Below are 21616 nucleotides of genomic sequence, written 5' to 3'. Positions count from 1 at the left end.
CTTTATTTATTTATATAGAGAGTGTTCTACGGTCTTTATTTATTTATATAGAGAGTGTTCTATGGTCTTTATTTATTTATATAGAGAGTGTTCTACGGTCTTTATTTATTTATATAGAGAGTGTTCTATGGTCTTTATTTATATAGAGAGTGTTCTACTGTCTTTATTTATTATTATAGAGTGTTCTACGGTCTTTATTTATTTATATAGAGAGTGTTCTATGGTCTTTATTTATTTATATAGAGAGTGTTCTACTGTCTTTATTTATTTATATAGAGAGTGTTCTACGGTCTTTATTTATATAGAGAGTGTTCTACGGTCTTTATTTATTATTATAGAGTGTTCTACGGTCTTTATTTATTTATATAGAGAGTGTTCTATGGTCTTTATTTATTTATATAGAGAGTGTTCTATGGTCTTTATTTATTTATATAGAGAGTGTTCTATGGTCTTTATTTATTTATATAGAGAGTGTTCTACGGTCTTTATTTATTTCTATAGAGAGTGTTCTACTGTCTTTATTTATTTATATAGAGAGTGTTCTATGGTCTTTATTTGTTTATATAGAGAGTGTTCTATGGTCTTTATTTGTTTATATAGAGAGTGTTCTATGGTCTTTATTTATTTATATAGAGAGTGTTCTACTGTCTTTATTTATTTATATAGAGAGTGTTCTGCGGTCTTTATTTATTTATATAGAGAGTGTTCTATGGTCTTTATTTATTTATATATAGAGTGTTCTATGGTCTTTATTTATTTATATATAGAGTGTTCTACTGTCTTTATTTATTTATATAGAGAGTGTTCTATGGTCTTTATTTATTTATATAGAGAGTGTTCTATGGTCTTTATTTATTTATATAGAGAGTGTTCTATGGTCTTTATTTATTTATATAGAGAGTGTTCTACGGTCTTTATTTATTTCTATAGAGAGTGTTCTACTGTCTTTATTTATTTATATAGAGAGTGTTCTACGGTCTTTATTTATTTCTATAGAGAGTGTTCTACTGTCTTTATTTATTATTATAGAGTGTTCTACTGTCTTTATTTATTTATATAGAGAGTGTTCTACGGTCTTTATTTATTTCTATAGAGAGTGTTCTATGGTCTTTATTTATTATTATAGAGTGTTCTACTGTCTTTATTTATTTATATATAGAGTGTTCTACGGTCTTTATTTATTTATATAGAGAGTGTTCTATGGTCTTTATTTATTATTATAGAGTGTTCTACTGTCTTTATTTATTTATATATAGAGTGTTCTACGGTCTTTATTTATTTATATAGAGAGTGTTCTATGGTCTTTATTTATTTCTATAGAGAGTGTTCTACGGTCTTTATTTATTTATATAGAGAGTGTTCTATGGTCTTTATTTATTTATATAGAGAGTGTTCTACGGTCTTTATTTATTTCTATAGAGAGTGTTCTATGGTCTTTATTTATTTATATAGAGAGTGTTCTATGGTCTTTATTTATTTATATAGAGAGTGTTCTACGGTCTTTATTTATTTCTATAGAGAGTGTTCTACTGTCTTTATTTATTTATATAGAGAGTGTTCTATGGTCTTTATTTATTTATATAGAGAGTGTTCTATGGTCTTTATTTATTTATATAGCCTTACGGTTCTGGTTGTCTTTCCATCTGCTTCACATCTCGATGCTTTCTTCATATTTGATCAGCTGTGTGCTTTACTGAGAATAGACCAGAACCACATTCTGTTGCTATTTAGCCAATCAAAATCTAGTTTTCTACTCTATGTTGCTTCGCATGATATGGAGTGGTATGAAGCTCCCAGTTTCAGCACACTCAGCACCCCCCCCAAAAAACATTTGAAGCTTCCTTCAACCCCTTCATTCGAATAAGGAAACTAAAGGAAGGCACACCATGACATCATCAACATTTCCCTCTTGCTTTGCTCACCAACAAAACAAAATGTCTGCATTCCCAAATGGCACCCTATTCCCCATATAGTGCACCGCTTATGACCGAGGCCCAAAAGGACATAGGAAATAGGGACCTCAAAAGTATTGCACTATATAGGGAATAGGAAGCCATTTTAGAACCCTCCAATGGCATGTCATGACCCACAATGCACCTGTGCTGCCCCGAAACCAGGAGGTAGCTGTGGAGGTGGGTGAGATGACTTCTGATGAGGAGGAGTTCCTGACCTCCAGAGTAGTACGGAGGAGAGTTATCATCCAGGTACCTTCCCCACAGAGAGGAAGCCCTCCTGGGGGGGACGTGTGGTCTGGCGTGATGCTTCAGCATGTAGGGATGTGGCCCCAATTGGGGTCTCTGTGTGGTTTGAGGAGAAAGTTTGAAACTTATTTTGCGGATGGGGATTGTTTAAAACAAACAGCATGATGGGATTTCCTCTCTTTTGTTTGATGAATGGGAGACCTTTGTCTGATCCAGTGGTTGTTAGTCCAGTATGAAAGGTGTGTATTCTGTACTGACCGACAGAATTCTTATATCTGACCCAGTGATGTGTGTATTTCGTGTATATTTAACTTTTCACGCTGGAGTCTTACTAGTGTTCTAACAATCTCTTTGTTTCGTTTTTGCTGTGTTGGGATGCTGTGCTGGGATGCTGTGTTGAGATGCTGTGTTGAGATGCTGTCTAAGGATGCTGTGTTGAGATGCTGTGTTGGGATGCTGTGTTGAGATGCTGTGTTAGGATGCTGTGTTGAGATGCTGTGTTGGATTGGGTTGCTGTGTTGGGATGCTGTGTTGGGATGCTGTGTTGAGATGCTGTGTTGAGATGCTGTGTTGGGTTGGGTTGCTGTGTTGAAATGAAAAAAAACTCTGCTAATTTTCATTTTCCATTGCAAAACATTTTAAAACGTTTTCCTGTTGTGTTTCCTCATGAATATGACCTGAGCAGTCTCAAGTGAGTCCCAAATGGAACCCTATGCTCTATGTAGTGTACTACTTTAGACTAGGGTCTATAGGGGACATCTATTGGTGTCATATAAACTATATAGGGAACAGCGCCCCCTGTGGTGAATCAGTGTAATGACAGGCCTCAGCGCCCCCTGTGGTGAATCAGTGTATTGACAGGCCTCAGCGCCCCCTGTGGTGAATCAGTGTAATAACAGGCCTCAGCGCCCCCTGTGGTGGATCAGTGTAATAACAGGCCTCAGCGCCCCCTGTGGTGAATCAGTGTAATAACAGGCCTCAGCGCCCCCTGTGGTGAATCAGTGTAATAACAGGCCTCAGCGCCCCCTGTGGTGGATCAGTGTCATAACAGGCATCAGCGCCCCCTGTGGTGAATCAGTGTAATAACAGGCATCAGCGCCCCCTGTGGTGGTTCAGTGTCATAACAGGCATCAGCGCCCCCTGTGGTGGATCAGTGTATTGACAGGCCTCAGCGCCCCCTGTGGTGAATCAGTGTAATAACAGGCCTCAGCGCCCCCTGTGGTGGATCAGTGTATTGACAGGCCTCAGCGCCCCCTGTGGTGGATCAGTGTAATATCAGGCCTCAGCGCCCCCTGTGGTGAATCAGTGTAATAACAGGCCTCAGCGCCCCCTGTGGTGAATCAGTGTAATAACAGGCCTCAGCGCCCCCTGTGGTGAATCAATGTAATAACAGGCCTCAGCGCCCCCTGTGGTGGATCAGTGTAATAACAGGCATCAGCGCCCCCTGTGGTGAATCAGTGTAAAACAGGCCTCAGTGCTGACTGTGTGTATCTCTCTCTCTACAGCAGGATGAGATGACAGACATCCCTCCTCAGACCGTGACAGAGGAGCATTACACAGATCAACATGGACACACGGTGTTCAGAAAGGTAATCAATATGTTGAAATGAAGACAATGTTTGGTTCCTGTCATTTAGTCATTACATCAGTGTTTTCGCAATCCTATTCCTGGGCAGTGGTGTAAAGCACTCAAGTAAAAATACTTTAAAGTACTACTTAAGTTGTTTTTTGGGGGTATCTGTACTTTACTTCACTATTTATATATATTTTTCAACCTTGTCCTGGTTGTCAGAAAGTCTAAAAACACTATTTTCTTCCTCAATAGTGTTCAGGGAGTTTATACTACAGGAACGGCTGACATTAGTATGACATCCTGGCAGTTAAAGAGAACTAACTACCTATTGAGAAATGTCTACTGTCACTTTCCCTCAAAACGTACTAAATAAGATGATCATTTGGTTATAGCCAGTGTGTGTGTGTGTGTGTGTGTGTGTGTGTGTGTGTGTGTGTGTGTGTGTGTGTGTATCTGTGTGTGTGTATCTGTGTGTGTGTGTGTATCTGTCTGTGTGTCTGTGTGTGTGACTTACCCTAACCTGTTCTGTGACCTTTGCCCTCTCCATCCAGGTTACTCGTAAGGTGAACCGCCAGGTGATGTCGAGTGAGGGGTCGCAGAGGGAGGAGGTGAGGGCGGAGGGGGGTGCCCCCCCAGGGGAGGAGGGGGACGGATACTCCAGAGTGGTCGAGAGGACCGTGCTGAGGAGCCACAGAGATCACTCAGAGGTGAGGGTGGAGCTGGGTGCCCCCCCAGAGGTGAGGTTGTGTATATCTGTTTGTCAGGGTTAGGGTCAATACCAGTTCAATAGCGGAGGTGGATAAAGATGACAGCCCCCATTTATTACAGCCTCAGTTCTCTGTGTTGCTTCTCTTTTGCTGTATAAGCAACTACATGATCCCACTTTTAGTTTCAACATGCTGCAAATGTGAAGAAAAAAAAACCCCCGATTGTACTGCTTTATTGGTACGTTGAACCATATCGCGCTCCGTAGTTTCAAAACGAATTGGACAGTACTAAAACAATGACGTCATATCTGAATTCTAACGTATCTTTATGGATGTTCGCCATTCCACGCAATTCAGGAAGTTCACTGTAGTTCCAATTCCATTTCCTGTTCTCTTCAATGCTTTTCAATGAGGACAATGAGGAATTGGAGTTAGTTTTCCTTTCTGAACAGACTGGAATTGAAATGGAATTGTGCCCAATCCCCTGGTGTGTTTGAATTGTTCATACCAGAATATACCTGATGTATCTTTTCATAGTAATAATGTATTCTGTTTAACAGACGCTTTTATCCTAAGCCACTTACAGTTGAATTATGGGTGGCCCCAGTGGGATTTAACCACACAAGATCAATTACATATTGTATTTTATGTTATTGCAATCTTTCCTTCCTGTCCCTTCTAGGTGACGTTTTCTGAGTGTGACTCTGACTCAGTGTGGGGTGAGGAGGAATCAGCTGAAGGTCGCGAGGTCAGCCGTGTGGAGCGGAACGCGGTGGGGGTGGAGGGGGATTGGACCGAGACGCAGCACGGTGACCCCACCCTGACCTCTGACCTCCCCACGGCCCGGGACGACTTCACACAGGTCAGCCTCCAACCAGCCAATCAGAATAGCCATCTCTCCCCTCCATCTCTCCCCTCCATCTCTCCCCTCCATCTCTCCCCTTCATCTCTCCCCCATCTCTCCCTCCATCTCTCCCCTCCATCTATCTCTCCCCTCCATCTCTCCCTCCATCTCTCCCCTCCATCTCTCCCCTCCATCTCTCCCTCCATCTCTCCCTCCATCTCTCCCCTTCATCTCTCCCCCATCTCTCCCTCCATCTCTCCCTCCATCTCTCCCCTCCATCTCTCCCCCATCTCTCCCTCCATCTCCCCCTCCATCTCTCCCCTCCATCTCTCCCTCCATTTCTCCCCTCCATCTCTCCCTCCATCTCCCCCTCCATATCTCCCCTCCATCTCTCTCCTCCATCTCTCCCTCCATTTCTCCCCTCCATCTCTCCCTCCATCTCCCCCTCCATATCTCCCCTCCATCTCTCTCCTCCATCTCTCCCTCCATTTCTCCCCTCCATCTCTCCCTCCATCTCCCCCTCCATATCTCCCCTCCATCTCTCTCCTCCATCTCTCCCTCCATCTCTCCCCTCCATCTCTCTCAGTCTGGGGTACATGGGGGGGGTTATCAGAGCAGATCTCTAGTGGAGGAGAGAGAGACGGTCAAGGACGACGGATCTGTCATCAGGAGGTGTGTGTGTGTTGGTGTTTTTGTTGCGTGTGTGCGTGCGTCTGTGTTTTTGTTTCAAGTGTATATGTGTGTGTGTGTGTTTTGTTGTAATTGTGTGTGTGTGTGTGTGTGTGTGTGTGTGTGTGTGTGTGTGTGTGTGTGTGTGTGTGTGTGTGTGTGTGTGTGTGTGTGTGTGTGTGTGTGTGTGTGTGTGTGAGTGTTGACTAACAAAGGAGCATCTCCAGTCAATATGGTGTGAAGGAACCATGGAGGTGAAGTTACCATGGTAACTGTTGAATTGTCACAATGTGGTGTGAAGGAACCATGGTAACTGTTGAATTGTCACAATGTGGTGTGAAGGAACCATGGTAACTGTTGAATTGTCACAATGTGGTGTGAAGGAACCATGGTAACTGTTGAATTGTCACAATGTGGTGTGAAGGAACCATGGTAACTGTTGAATTGTCACAATGTGGTGTGAAGGAACCATGGTAACTGTTGAATTGTCACAATGTGGTGGGAAGTTACCATGGTAACTGTTGAACTGTCACAATGTGGTGTGAAGGAACCATGGTAACTGTTGAATTGTCACAATGTGGTGTGAAGGAACCATGGTAACTGTTGAACTGTCACAATGTGGTGTGAAGGAACCATGGTAACTGTTGAATTGTCACAATGTGGTGTGAAGGAACCATGGTAACTGTTGAATTGTCACAATGTGGTGTGAAGGAACCATGGTAACTGTTGAATTGTCACAATGTGTTGTGAAGGAACCATGGTAACTGTTGAATTGTCACAATGTGGTGTGAAGGAACCATGGTAACTGTTGAACTGTCACAATGTGGTGTGAAGGAACCATGGTAACTGTTGAATTGTCACAATGTGGTGTGAAGGAACCATGGTAACTGTTGAATTGTCACAATGTGGTGTGAAGGAACCATGGTAACTGTTGAATTGTCACAATGTGGTGTGAAGGAACCATGGTAACTGTTGAATTGTCACAATGTGGTGGGAAGTTACCATGGTAACTGTTGAATTGTCACAATGTGGTGTGAAGGAACCATGGTAACTGTTGAATTGTCACAATGTGGTGGGAAGTTACCATGGTAACTGTTGAACTGTCACAATGTGTCTCTTTCCTTCTAACATTCTCTTTTTACTTCCTATGTTGTCGTCCGTTTCTGCCTTTCTTCCCTTTGCTGTTGTTTACTATCCATGCTTTTAGTTTGATTATCAGAGGTACTAATCACCCTCTCTCTCTCTCTCCTCTCTCTCTCTGTCTCCTCTCTCTCTCTCTCTGTCTCCCCTCTCACTCTGTCTCTCTGTCTCCTCTCTCTCTCTCTCTCTGTCTCCCCTCTCGCTCTGTCTCTCTCTGTCTCCCCTCTCGCTCTGTCTCTCTGTCTCCCCTCTCTCTCTGTCTCTCTTTCTGTCTCCCCTCTCGCTCTCTCTCTCTCTCTCTCTCTCTCTCTCTGTCTCCCCTCTCTCTCTGTCTCTCTCCTCTCTCTCTCTCTCTCTCTGTCTCTCCTCTCTCTCTCTCTCTCTCTGTCTCCCCTCTCTCTCTGTCTCCCCTCTCTCTCTATCTCTCATCTCCCTCTGCCTTCTACTCTACGCTCGCTCTCTGTCCTCCTTTTTCTCGCCATCTTTCTCTCTCTCTCTACTCTTTTTTCCTCCCCCTCCCCCTTTTCTCCCTCTCTTCTCCCTCTCTCTCTACCTCTCCTCTCTCCTCCCTCTCTTCTCTCTTCTCACTCTCTCTACCTCTCTTCTCCCCCCCACCTCCTCCCTCAGGGCCAAGATGTGTAAGGGGCGTACCCAGAGACGGACAGTAGTGAGGGGGGAGGAGCCTGTGGTAACAGGAAGCAGGTTCTCCTGGAGCGACTAGATGACCCCTCTGAGGGGTCCCGACTCCACGTCCTCCAGCAGCACCTTCATCACCTTATCCACCTCTACTGTTAGAAGGAGGAGGAAGAGGAGGAGGATGGGGGAGGAAGAGGGGAGAAAAAGGAATAACAGGCCTCCTTTCTCGCCTCGCTAGTTTCCTGTTCGGCCTCTGACCCCGCCCCTTTTCCTGAAGATCCACCAATCCTATGCATCAGGCACATGCAATCCCAGAGTGCACCTCAGTCCTCCACCGTCTTCCTGTTTCAACAATCACTACTGTTTGGTCTTAATTAACCTGCTTATTCACTTCTTTTCTTCTTTGTGTGTTTTTTTCCTTTTGCCTTTTTTTTTGTGACCAAAGAGAGTTTTTCCATGTTTGTTTTCTGTATGTATTGGATCTTGATGCTGTGGTAGAAGCACAGACAGACATTAGTCATATATGTGTTGTACTGCTAGAGTAGGTGGTTGGACTAACAGACGCTATGATATACATCTCACAGGACTACCTGTCACTGGTACTACTGTAACACCTCACAGGACTACCTGTCACTGGTACTACTGTAACACCTCACAGGACTACCTGTCACTGGTACTGCAGTTCTTAGTTCTTCTTACTACGACATGAAAACTACAGCACTTCCTCTTCCTCATATTGACCTTTCTTTTAAAAAGGTCAGATATCACGATGTCACTTGTAGCAACCCTTAACCCCAATCCTTGCTTCCTGCTTCCTGCTTCCTGCTGCTGCTGGAGTGTTTAGTGTTCTTGTTCTACCTGTCTTCAGAAAGTAGCTATATCTAAATATGTGGTTTAAAAAAACTTTTGTCACCCGTAACCTAGACAACCTTATTAGTCCACTCCATTACCAGGTAGAGTAGGCATGACTGGTCGGTTAGCTGGTGACGATCATAGCTGAGATATGGTTAATAATATATAGCCTTGATCCTTCTATCTCTCTCTCTCTCTCTCTCTCTCTCTCTCTCTCTCTCTGTCTCTCTGTCTCTCTCTCTCTGTTTCTGTCTCTGTCTCTGTCTCTGTTTCTCTCTCTCTCTCTCTCTGTCTCTCTGTCTCTCTCTCTGTCTCTCTCTCTGTCTCTCTCTCTGTCTCTCTCTCTCTGTCTCTCTGTCTCTCTCTCTCTCTGTCTCTCTGTCTCTCTATCTATCTCTCTCTCTGTCCCTATCTATCTATCTATCTATCTATCTATCTATCTATCTATCTATCTATCTATCTATCTATCTATCTATCTATCTATCTATCTATCTATCTATCATCTATCTATCTATCTATCTATCTATCTTCCTGTCTTTTAAACTCTCTCTTGGTATATCTCTCTATGGTTTGTGACATTTCCAACCTCATCTCATTGTTTGACGCGTGTGTGTGTGCGTGTGCGTGTGTGTGTGTGTTAGTGTGTGTGTGTCAGACCTGAATTGCTGCTATGAAGGTTGGTAAAAGCAGCAGTCTTCTCTGTTATTGGTTCAATTCTTTCCTTGTTTTTGAAGTTCTTCTTCTGTAGTTTTGGTTCAGTTCACTATCTAGATTTAAGGAACTAGTTTTTGTTTGTTGATTTGTTATGGAGACTTGACGTTTCCTTTATTAGGAAATTCCTTTATTTTTTTCCCAATGGTGAATACGCTGTGAACAAGTTGATGAGGTGTGATCATGACTGTCTCGTTTAGAAACAGTCCTCTGATATGAAGAGGTCTGTGTCACTAATGGCATCCTATTCCCTATGGAGAACCCGTAGGGCCCTGGTCATAAGTAGTTCACTACATAGGGAATAGGGCCCTGGTTATAAGTAGTTCACTACATAGGGAATAGGGTCCTGGTCATAAGTAGTTCACTACATAGGGAATAGGGTCCTGGTCATAAGTAGTTCACTACATAGGGAATAGGGTCCTGGTTATAAGTAGTTCACTACATAGGGCCCTGGTCACTAGTAGTTCGCTACATAAGGAATAGGGCTCTGGTTACTAGTAGTTCACTACATAGGGAATAGGGTGCCATTTGTGCCGCAGACCCGAGGTTGGTATGAGAGCTTCTCAGATGGTTCTTAGTTTGATTTATCAATGTGATTATTGATTACTTATCGGCCCTTGAGAGTGTGGGACCAGGTGTTAGTGGTTGTGTGTGTTTGTGTGTGAATTTGACGACATGAGCAGAGAAAAATGAACTTTATTTCACAACAACCACGTTGCACTCCTGACTGTCAGGAGGACGCACCTCCACGCTTTGGGCACAAGGACACAGGAAATGGGATGTTTAGCCAATGGGAAGGCCCATCTAGGCAGAATACAGTATTTGTAGCCAATCAGACAGCCCCATGTAGGCTGGGTTCTGTATGTTTAGCCAATGGGAAGGCCCATCTAGGCAGAATACAGTATTTGTAGCCAATCAGACAGCCCCATGTAGGCTGGGTTCTGTATGTCTAGCCAATGGGAAAGGCCCATCTAGGCAGAATACAGTATTTGTAGCCAATCAGTCAGCCCCATGTAGGCTGGGTTCTGTATGTCTAGCCAATGGGAAAGGCCCATGTAGAAAGTATATGAGGGCAGGTACGGGACAGAGACACACCTGACTAGAGGTGTGGTCAAGCAGGTTGAAAGTATGTATACACGGCATCATTCACAGCTCAGAGCATTACTGTATGTATTTACCACAGTCATTAGCTACTGTATGTATTTACCACGTCATGTATTTACTTCACTGATATCACTGGTTACTTACTGTGAGTGACGTTTAAAAAATAATATAAAACAAAGTGATACAAATGCAAAACTAGTGGAAGTTCACTGTGACTGGTCGGTCCGGGCTTTTAATTTAACCAAATCAGCATTCTGTTTCCGTGGTGACGGCATTTATATACATATATGACATTATACATATATAAATATTTACGAGGGCATGTATTAGTTTATTAAAATGGTATAATAATAAAATGCTGCAGTGTGTTTATGGCTGATAGAGAATAAAATGTACAAGTCATTTCCTGTTTCCTGTTGTGTTTTTATTGTGATGAGAAGTACTGTTGATGAAAACCTTACAACTTTTCTCTTCTTTAAGTGACTACAATATAACTTATTACAGGACAGAACTTATTCATTACAGGACAGAACTTATTCATTACAGGACAGAACTTATTCATTACAGGACAGAACTTATTCATTACAGGACAGAACTTATCAATTACAGTACAGAACTTATTCAGTACAGGACAGAACTTATTCAGTTTAGAACAAAGCATATTCATTTCAGGACAGAACTTATTCATTACAGGACAGAACTTATTCAGTTCAGAACAAAACATATTCATTACAGGACAGAACTTATTCATTACAGGACAGAACTTATTCAGTTCAGAACAAAACATATTCATTACAGTACAGAACTTATTGATAACAGAACATTGATAAAAATGGCCAATAGAGGGCAGCATGAGGACGTTCATAACAATGGATCCAGAATTCTAAATAATGTCACGGGTCTGGCTCGGATCTGATTGTCAGGGGTATGTCTCATTTTAACTGGCTTGTCTGGGAGGGCCCATACAGATCTGAACGTGACTGCTGAGAGAGAGAGAGAGAGGGAGAGAGAGATAGAGAGACAGAGAGAGAGAGAAATTGTATAATTTATGCTGCTGCTCTTGCTTTTTATGAGAGCGGAGCGTGCAGCTTGTTATTAGCCAATCATGTTATCAAAGCTTCATGTGTGGCAGAAGTTAGGAGATATCTAATCAGAAGTTAGGAGATATCTAATCAGAAGTTAGGAGATATCTAATCAGATGTTATGAGATATCTAAACAGAAGTTAGGAGATATCTAAACAGAAGTTAGGAGATATCTAATGAGAAGTTAGGAGATATCTAATCAGAAGTTAGAAGATATCTAATCAGAAGTTAGGAGATATATAATGAGAAGTTAGGAGATATCTAATCAGAAGTTAGGAGATATCTAATCAGAAGTTAGGAGATATCTATTCAGAAGTTAGGAGATATCTAATCAGAAGTTAGGAGATATCTAATCAGAAGTTAGGAGATATCTAATCAGAAGTTAGGAGATATCTAATCAGAAGTTAGGAGATATATAATGAGAAGTTAGGAGATATCTAATCAGAAGTTAGGAGATATCTAATCAGAAGTTAGGAGATATCTATTCAGAAGTTAGGAGATATCTAATCAAAGGAAGATAGTAAAGGATAGGCTACAACGACCAAGAGCCAACAGGCAGGCAGGCAGGCTGCTACTTAATATTATGAATGGAGTTATGTGTAACTGTAGGGTGAGAAAGTGCATGTATTGCAGCATAGTTAGCCTAGCTAGCTAACGGTAGCTAGCTTAACTAGCTTCTCTTCCCGGTTTGATGCAGTCCAAGACAGGTACTATGAAATCATATTTGATCCAGTCCAAGACAGGTACTATGTAATCATATTTGATCCAGTCCAAGGTACAGGTACTATGTAATCAGGTTTGATCCAGTCCAAGGTACAGGTACTATGTAATCAGGTTTGATCCAGTCCAAGGTACAGGTACTTTGCAGAATAATATAAAATGGTCTGAGACCAGACTGGGGAGCAGGGAGGAGTATTTGATGATAAATAACCTAGCTATTATAGCAGGAGTCTGCTTGGTTAGTTACATTTACATTTTAGTCATTTAGCAGACGCTCTTATCCAGAGCGACTTACAGTAGTGAATGCATACATTTCATAAATTTTTTCTCCGTACTGGTTGATGTCTCTCCCTCACTCCTCCCTGGTCTCAGACCATTTCATGTTATTCTGTATGTAAATCTGATAGACTCCATTTAGTATGATAGGTTACATTTGGCATGGTTACATAAGACAGGTAGTTAATGAAGGCAAAAACGAGAGAGCAAGAGTTTTTACTGTTAGACACTACCAGAGTTTCTACTGTTAAGTCAAAGATTTGTCTAACTAATCCAAGATGGACCACAGCCTGTTGTTTCCAATGGAAGCTCCATCTTCTCCCACTGCCAACCACTGGGCTTCCTCTCACTACCATATTTGGTAGTGAGTGGAAACGTCAACCCGGATGCTTCACATTTATACATCCTGTGAAATATCTGTCTCATTGTTCAATCTGTGGTTTAGTTAGACACCACCATGGAAAATGTACAAAGAATTCAAAACTGTGGCGTGGCAGCATTTCACAGCGTCTGAACACGCAACAGTGAACATTATTATTTTTTTAAACCCTAAGACCAAGAAACAACAACAAAGAAATCTAAAACAGAAAAACAGCAAACATTAAAAACTGTAGCCTACATTGAAACAAAGACATGAGGCAGACACAAGGATAGCAGAAAATAACACGGAAGACGTTCGCTTTCAAATACAAGTGATCAAATGTGAATTTACATACTCCTTTGTAGCGTTTAAAATATGAGCCTTGTTTTAATTTAAAAAAACAGTTTGTTCCCTGACCGGGAATCGAACCCGGGCCGCGGCGGTGAGAGCGCCGAATCCTAACCACTAGACCACCAGGGAAAGCTACTTAGGAGAAGAAAGTTTGACTTTTGTAGTGATTACTCAGCGCTGAGTTAACACTAAGTTTAACATGTCGCTCTTTCTTTGAAAGAAAACAATAACCACAGATAAAAGTTATCAGTATCTTTGCAATGACACATCCAAAAGCTGTGTACACGGCCTCCACCTTTCAGCACTGTAGGCTTTCTGCCTGGTAAACAATCAAATTTACGCTTGTGGAGACTTTAACGTTAGCTATATGGTTCACGGGCAACAAGGGTAGTCTGTGTTGTATTACGTTCACTACTGTCATACAGAAGCCACATCTATCTCTCTCTATATATAGATAGATATATAATGATAGATATATAGAAAGATGCTGTAGATATATCTATCTAACGTTATCTATCTATATATATATCGACAGAATCTATCTAACTAGTTAAATAAAACATATGTCTATCTATCTCAGTCTGACTGTCTAATGAGCCAATAGCCAAATGGAGTCCATCCGTCATAACCTTTAGCTACCTATTTGTCCATCATCATAATTACTTTAATGCGTCTCTCTGTGACAAAGTCTCTGTCCTGGATGGAACCCTATTCCCTATATAGTGCACTCAGGGCTGCCAACTTTTGAAGAAAGCTTGGAGTGAGATTTTGGGGTGCTGCCCAAGGAAAATTGTACTGTTTTAAAGTGAATTTCCTGCAATTCTACTTATTTTGACATGGAAACAAATCACAGTTAATGTGTATTCAGAATGTTTTGAATATTAAATGAACACTCAAAATACGACAACTTTGTCATTTTGAGATTTTGAGGGGGATGAAATTTAAAGTATGCAAATATTTTTTTTAACAAATTTTGTAGGTGGTTTTACACTTTATTCAGACATTAAATGAAATCAGATTACAAGACAGGCGAATGGAAAAAACAGTGGGAAGCTCAGTGGATTGATTCCGGTTCTCTAGAAACAGTAGGAAGGTCAGTGGATTGATTCCGGTTCTCTAGAAACAGTAGGAAGCTCAGTGGATTGATTCTTGTTCTCTAGAAACAGTAGGAAGCTCAGTGGATTGATTTATGTTCTCTAGAAACAGTAGGAGATTCAGTAGATTGATACCTGTTATCTAGAAACAGTAGGAAGCTCAGTGGATTGATTCTTGTTTTCTAGAAACAGTAGGAAGCTCAGTGGATTGATTCTTGTTCTCTACAAACAGTAGGAAACTCAGTGAATTGATTCCTGTTCTCTAGAAACAGTGGGAAGGTCAGTAAATTGATTATTGTTCTCTACAAACAGTAGGAAGCTCAGTAGATTGATTCCTGTTCTCTAGAAACAGTGGGAAGTTCAGTAGATTGATCTCTGTTCTCTAGAAACAGTAGGAAGGTCAGTGGGAATGCTCTGCACAGGAAATACTTATATTAATGGTTGATGGCAGTGGGTGACCAAATCATAGATTGCAGTCTCCTTGTCCATAGACTGCTTTCAAGGTAAGGACACAAACATTTAGATTTTAGTACATTTTAGGTGAGCTATCTCTTTAAAATAGGTCTGCAACAAAATCCTGCTTGCTCTCCAGAAAATGCCATGACGCCCGCGGTGCAATTTAGACGTAGCCCAAAAACCAGCAACGCGCGACCAAGAGTATGTGAGCGAATCAGAGCTGGAGTGGAGCGAGAAGCGGAGAAGTTTACTGCAGCTCGGAGCTCAGGGTGAAGAAGCATAGTAAGATGATCAGAACCTGATAAGCTTCTATGTTGTACACCGCAGTCATCATATTAGGGATATCTAGGTGAAATGTCCAACGGTTTCCTGAAAATCAGGACATTCTTACTCTGGGAAATCTATGTGAAATATCAATTTCTCTTTATACCAGGACATGTTACATTCACTTTGTTTTGTTTCCTTCGTTACAGGTTATGAGAATCTATCGTCTGAGGCAATATCCTTCGATTCAAGGACTGTACCTGAAATGATACAAGATCACCAGTGAAGTGTTCACTAGAAAAGTCCTTATCAACCAGTGGACCAGAAGAAGAATTCCTCACTACCGACAGACTGCCAGAACATCATTTATAACAGTTATCTGTGGGACTGATACCAGTGTAGAAGAGCTGGTCATGTCTAATAGTTATCTATGGGACTGATACCAGAGCTGGTCATGTCTAATAGTTATCTATGGGACTGATACCAGAGCTGGTCATGTCTAATAGTTATCTATGGGACTGATACCAGAGCTGGTCATGTATAATAGTTATCTATGGGACTGATACCAGTGTGGAAGAGCTGGTCATGTCTAATAGTTATCTATGGGACTGATACCAGAGCTGGTCATGTCTAATAGTTATCTATGGGACTGATACCAGAGCTGGTCATGTATAATAGTTATCTATGGGACTGATACCAGAGCTGGTCATGTCTAATAGTTATCTATGGGACTGATACCAGAGCTGGTCATGTCTAATAGTTATCTATGTGGGACTGATACCAGTGGAAGAGCTGGTCATGTCTAATAGTTATCTATGGGACTGATACCAGAGCTGGTCATGTCTAATAGTTATCTATGGGACTGATACCAGAGCTGGTCATGTCTAATAGTTATCTATGGGACTGATACCAGAGCTGGTCATGTCTAATAGTTATCTATGGGACTGATACCAGAGCTGGTCATGTCTAATAGTTATCTATGTGGGACTGATACCAGAGCTGGTCATGTCTAATAGTTATCTATGGGACTGATACCAGAGCTGGTCATGTCTAATAGTTATCTGTGGGACTGATACCAGAGCTGGTCATGTCTAATAGTTATCTATGGGACTGATACCAGAGCTGGTCATGTCTAATAGTTATCTATGGGACTGATACCAGTGGAAGAGCTGGTCATGTATAATAGTTATCTATGGGACTGATACCAGTGGAAGAGCTGGTCATGTCTAATAGTTATCTATGGGACTGATACCAGAGCTGGTCATGTCTAATAGTTATCTATGGGGCTGATACCAGTGTGGAAGAGCTGGTCATGTCTAATAGTTATCTATGGGACTGATACCAGTGGAAGAGCTGGTCATGTCTAATAGTTATCTATGGGACTGAAACCAGAGCTGGTCATGTCTAATAGTTATCTATGGGACTGATACCAGAGCTGGTCATGTCTAATAGTTATCTATGTGACTGATACCAGAGCTGGTCATGTCTAATAGTTATCTATGGGACTGATACCAGAGCTGGTAATGTCTAATAGTTATATATGGGACTGATACCAGAGCTGGTCATGTCTAATAGTTTTCTATGGGACTGATACCAGAGCTGGTCATGTCTAATAGTTTTCTATGGGACTGATACCAGTGTGGAAGAGCTGGTCATGTCTAATAGTTATCTATGGGACTGATACCAGTGTGGAAGAGCTGGTCATGTCTAATAGTTATCTATGGGACTGATACCAGAGCTGGTCATGTCTAATAGTTATCTATGGCACTGATACCAGAGCTGGTCATGTCTAATAGTTATCTATGGGACTGATACCAGAGCTGGTCATGTCTAATAGTTATCTATGGGACTGATACCAGAGCTGGTCATGTCTAATAGTTATCTATGGGACTGATACCAGAGCTGGTCATGTCTAATAGTTATCTATGGGACTGATACCAGAGCTGGTCATGTCTAATAGTTATCTATGGGACTGATACCAGAGCTGGTCATGTCTAATAGTTATCTATGGGACTGATACCAGAGCTGGTCATGTCTAATAGTTATCTATGGGACTGATACCAGAGCTGGTCATGTCTAATAGTTATCTATGGGACTGATACCAGAGCTGGTCATGTCTAATAGTTATCTATGGGACTGATACCAGAGCTGGTCATGTCTAATAGTTATCTATGGGACTGATACCAGTGTAGAAGAGCTGGTCATGTCTAATAGTTATCTATGAGACTGATACCAGTGTGGAAAAGCTGGTCACTTTTAAAGGACTTGGTGAATGATTACCTTGACAATAGGACGATTGAATATTATTGTCTTGTAGATAATTATGTATTTATTTGTGTGTGAGTTTCCTCCTAATACAGGATGTGGTAGGAATCGTAAGGGACATCATTACCCCTGTTAATACTTATTTTCTATAACTTTGTTTGAAATCTATTTCTCATTGTAACGGCAAGTACAATATGCTCTGTGTTTTATAGAAATGCAAGGTGTTTAATGTGAAGGATTTTATGCTTACTGCTAACGTTTTTTATAATATAATGTTTTCTATTGTTTTCTAAAAATACATTTTAAGTATATTTCTTTTTTAAATGGTCTGGGGGAGGTGTAAGAATATTTTGAAGATAAATACACAATGCAGAGACAGAGTACAAGAGGTCAAAGGATGAGAGTCAATAGAGAACTAACGATCAAGGGAAATAGTGTTTTTCTGTAATAGGGAATTATTGATCAATGGTTCAGAGACATGGGAGGAATGTGTCTTCTGAAATAGGATACTTGTTATTTGGCCATTGGCTAGTTTTATTGGAAGGAATTATAATTGGTCAACCACAGGCTAGGGCTGGGTTATAAAACTACATGCTGTTCCTTTGTTCTGTGGAGAGAGAATCACAGGAGAGAACCACAGAGAGAGAATCACAGGAGAGAACCACTGGAGAGAATCACGGAGAGAGAACCACGAAGAGAGAACCACGGAGAGAGAACCACGGAGAGAGAACCACGGAGAGAGAACCACGGAGAGAGAACCACGGAGAGAGAACCAATGAGGACAGGGGAGAATGACCATCTACCTCTCAGCATAACATCTATGATTTATCCGCTTTGAATAAACCTGATTTTCCTCCCCCTGATTTGCTTTGGGGTTTGTGTTATTCATTTTAAAGAGTAACATCAACTGCTAACAAGTTCATAAACCATGTGCCATGGAATCGGTAGAACATCGAACATCTCTTCCCAACTAGTTTGCCATCTATATGTCACAGCTGTAAAGTTTTTGGTCCTTAAATGAAACTGGTATACTTGTGTATTTTTTACAATTTTCTTTAACTATTTTTGGTCTTTAATTCCGACAGACAACTTCCCCTTCCACTTTCCTCTTCCATTTTAGAGGTAATGCTGCAATTAGTTGGTTGTAATTTTGGGTAGAGCAGACATTTCTATATATTATTGTTAGCTGCATGTGTGACACAACTCCACCAGTCCTATTTATGATATGATTTACAAAGATTATACCATTCTTTCCATAAATATATATATATTTTTAAATCAATTAGTATATTTGAGATTAACCCTAATATGTGTTGCAATATTTGTTCTGTATTTTCTGGTGGATTAAAATGAAATTGAGAAACAGCTTTCTATGGATTGTTTTAAAAATAGTTTTTTTTGAGGGGAGATGAAAAGTTGTAATCTGAATAAAGGGAAAAAGGCCATTCTAGAACACGGGGTGAGACATTCTTACTAATCTGCTAGAGAACCAGTTATGGTTTAGGTATAACCTTTCCATGACTGAAACCTTTAGTAAGAGGTCTAATGCTTTAATATTTTATAATTTCTGCCCTCCGAATTCATATTCATTATATGAATAGGTCCGTTTAATTTTGTCTGACTTGCCGTTCCAAATAAAATTGAATCTTTTTTGCTCATTTAATTTAATAAACAAGCAAATTGTGAAATCAAATTAGCAATAACGAGTACACATTCTGTATGGTTATCATGTATCATACATGTCATTTAGATGTTTATACTTCACAAACACACATTTTGGTTCTGTAGTTCTCAAAATCCATAGATAGTAGACAAAAATCTACAGGTTTACCAAACGGTTAAGTGGTTAACCATTAAGCACAGTTGGATTAAGTGATGGTCAAATGTATTTAAACAAATGACAAGAGAATCATATGAAAAGTGTTGTGAAGAATTCCATTGTGAAAGGCAATGACTTTTATATGAAAGGTATTTCTAGATGAAACACTGACTTAGGTTTTGGTGAAAAAGTTACTGTGGGATTTTGTGTCTTGTACTTTAGTAAATTGAAAATGTGCTTAAAGTAATAAAAACAGCCTTTTGATGATTTGTTGTGAGTTTCACACTAAAGAGTTGTGAAATTTTACCACATACTTGTGAAAATAGTACCAAAGTGATTAAAAAAACTAAATATACAAGCTTTTTAGGATGTGGTTTTGATGGTATTTACTGTGTTTCAAATTTCATATTTAAACAAAGCTTTCTGAAATGTTACTGTTTCATCCACAAGTGGTGCCTGGAGAAGTAGGTATTCTCTAATTTTACAAACGACCTGTGAAGGAAAGGAGCCCGGGGTGAAAAGTTCTGTTTTCCTATAGTTTTGAATGGGTTTTCCTACATCTTCTGGGGGCAGTTTCACTCACAAATCACACTTTGTTGTTATAAAAAACGACCAAAATTGGACGATCTAAGTCCTTAACAATGCTTACACCACACCAGGAGACCATTTTTTAGGGGAAAATCTAAAATATATATTTTTGTGAGGGTATAGTTGCCCTTCAATGAAATGGATAGATGACTATCTTCGCAAGATAGTTTTTGGATAGCAGTGTTTCTGTAGGCTACAATGTGTGATGGCAGTCTACAGTGTGATAGCAGTGTTTCTGTAGGCTACAATGTGTGATGGCAGGCTACAGTGTGATAGCAGTGTTTCTGTAGACTACAGTGTGAAAGCAGTGTTTCTGTAGGCTAAAGTGTAATAGCAGTGTTTCTGTAGGCTACAATGTGTGATGGCAGTCTACAGTGTGATAGCAGTGTTTCTGTAGGCTACAGTGTGATAGCAGTGTTTCTGTAGGCTACAATGTGTGATGGCAGGCTACAGTGTGATAGCAGTGTTTCTGTAGGCTACAGTGTGATAGCAGTGTTTCTGTAGGCTACAATGTGGGATGGCAGGCTACAGTGTGAAAGCAGTGTTTCTGTAGGCTACAGTGTAATAGCAGTGTTTCTGTAGGCTAAAGTGTAATAGCAGTGTTTCTGTAGGCTACAGTGTAATAGCAGTGTTTCTGTAGGCAACAATGTGTGATGGCAGGCTACAGTGTGATAGCAGTGTTTCTGTAGGCTACAGTGTGATAGCAGGCTACAGTGTGTGTTAGCAGAGTTTGCTAAATAAATGCCCTCCCGATTGATACAGATCATCATCATATCATTCTGCCAGGTAGGCATTCTTGCAGTCAACATTTAATTTAGAAGGTTTTTGGGGAAAGCCTTTAGAAACGTTCATTCAACCAGTTGAGAGCTGCACACAGTAGGTGGTGGAATCAGTGGCGATTCTAGCATGTTAATCTTGGTGGGGAAAACAACCCATTTTCTTAGATGCATGCCTGCGAAGCCACCACACAAGTCTAAACAATACATTAAATGCACTATAACGGTGACAAACGGTGCAACAAACGTTTAGGGTCAACATAAAGCTGTCCAGACAGTGGCTCTTACGGCTGACTTGTTTAAATAAATATGGTTTCTACTGATTCCTTGTGGATTTGTGTAAGTCGATAAGAACCGCATTCTCCTTCGATAATAACGAACGACAACATGAGTTTTGACCTTTGAACCATACACAAACATTATTACATTTATAATCAGTAAATTCATCTTGTTTGTTCTTCTATAATTAAACACTTAGCTCTAAGTATGAGCAAGAGTAAACAAACGAGCTGCGACGAGGTCGGCCTATTCATTCAGCGCTTTCAAAATGGACAGCAACATAAATCCATATAGATATTATTCTTCTTTAAGTCACCACAGAGAGAGAATGAGAGTGACCCAGACTCAGCGGTTAGCCTAGCATCTGAACTTTGTTATTATGTTGTCTAAAAAGGAAGTGACAATACAATCACAAGGATCCACTTTTATAGACAATATACCAACTCACAGACAGCACATTGAGCAAACAAAACAACCATCACAATATGAACTGGAATTACTTGGGTCTATTAATTAACTTTTTGTTGAATACAAATATTTGAATGGGAAGAGACGGTCACTGGTAACCATGGTTACAAGGAGGGTATACTATAATATAATATTGTTGGGTCTTATCACCCTCCTCATGGAGAAAATCACCTGAGATAATTATAACACACAAAGTGAGAAAAACAATTAAATGCATCATTCTAACATTGCCTAAAATGATGAATAAGATACTAATGAGATAGACCTGCACTATAACAATGCAGATGTACTGTTTATAGCATATATGACTATAAACGGTTGAGGCAAAACCTCATTTACTTTTCCCAACTTTACGCAAATCACCAGCGGCGACCGCTGG

The 21616-nt window shown here is 40.6% G+C and overlaps 1 protein-coding gene and 1 non-coding gene across 2 annotated transcripts in view; one reads left to right on the top strand and one right to left on the bottom strand.

Annotated features, from left to right (window-relative positions):
* The window catches only part of LOC115189439 (ankyrin-3-like), a gene marked incomplete at its 5' end in the record, with an annotated part of 88096 nt that extends 79673 nt beyond the window's left edge, over positions 1–8423 (top strand). Inside the window, 5 exon segments of the mRNA XM_029748068.1 lie at positions 2118–2204; positions 3707–3790; positions 4326–4511; positions 5164–5343; positions 7762–8423. Coding sequence (XP_029603928.1) covers positions 2118–2204; positions 3707–3790; positions 4326–4511; positions 5164–5343; positions 7762–7776 — 552 coding nt within the window.
* Positions 8424–13285: 4862 nt separating this feature from the next.
* Positions 13286–13357, bottom strand: trnae-cuc (transfer RNA glutamic acid (anticodon CUC)). The gene has a single exon. It is a non-coding gene; the product is annotated as a tRNA-Glu (tRNA).
* Between the last annotated feature and the right edge of the window lie 8259 nt (positions 13358–21616).

Source organism: Salmo trutta, unplaced genomic scaffold (assembly GCF_901001165.1).
Source record: "Salmo trutta unplaced genomic scaffold, fSalTru1.1, whole genome shotgun sequence".
In the NCBI taxonomy this organism is placed as follows: Eukaryota; Metazoa; Chordata; class Actinopteri; order Salmoniformes; family Salmonidae; genus Salmo; species Salmo trutta.
The sequence above is the reverse complement of the archived record's forward strand: the minus strand, read 5'-3'. Positions and strand labels throughout refer to the sequence as shown.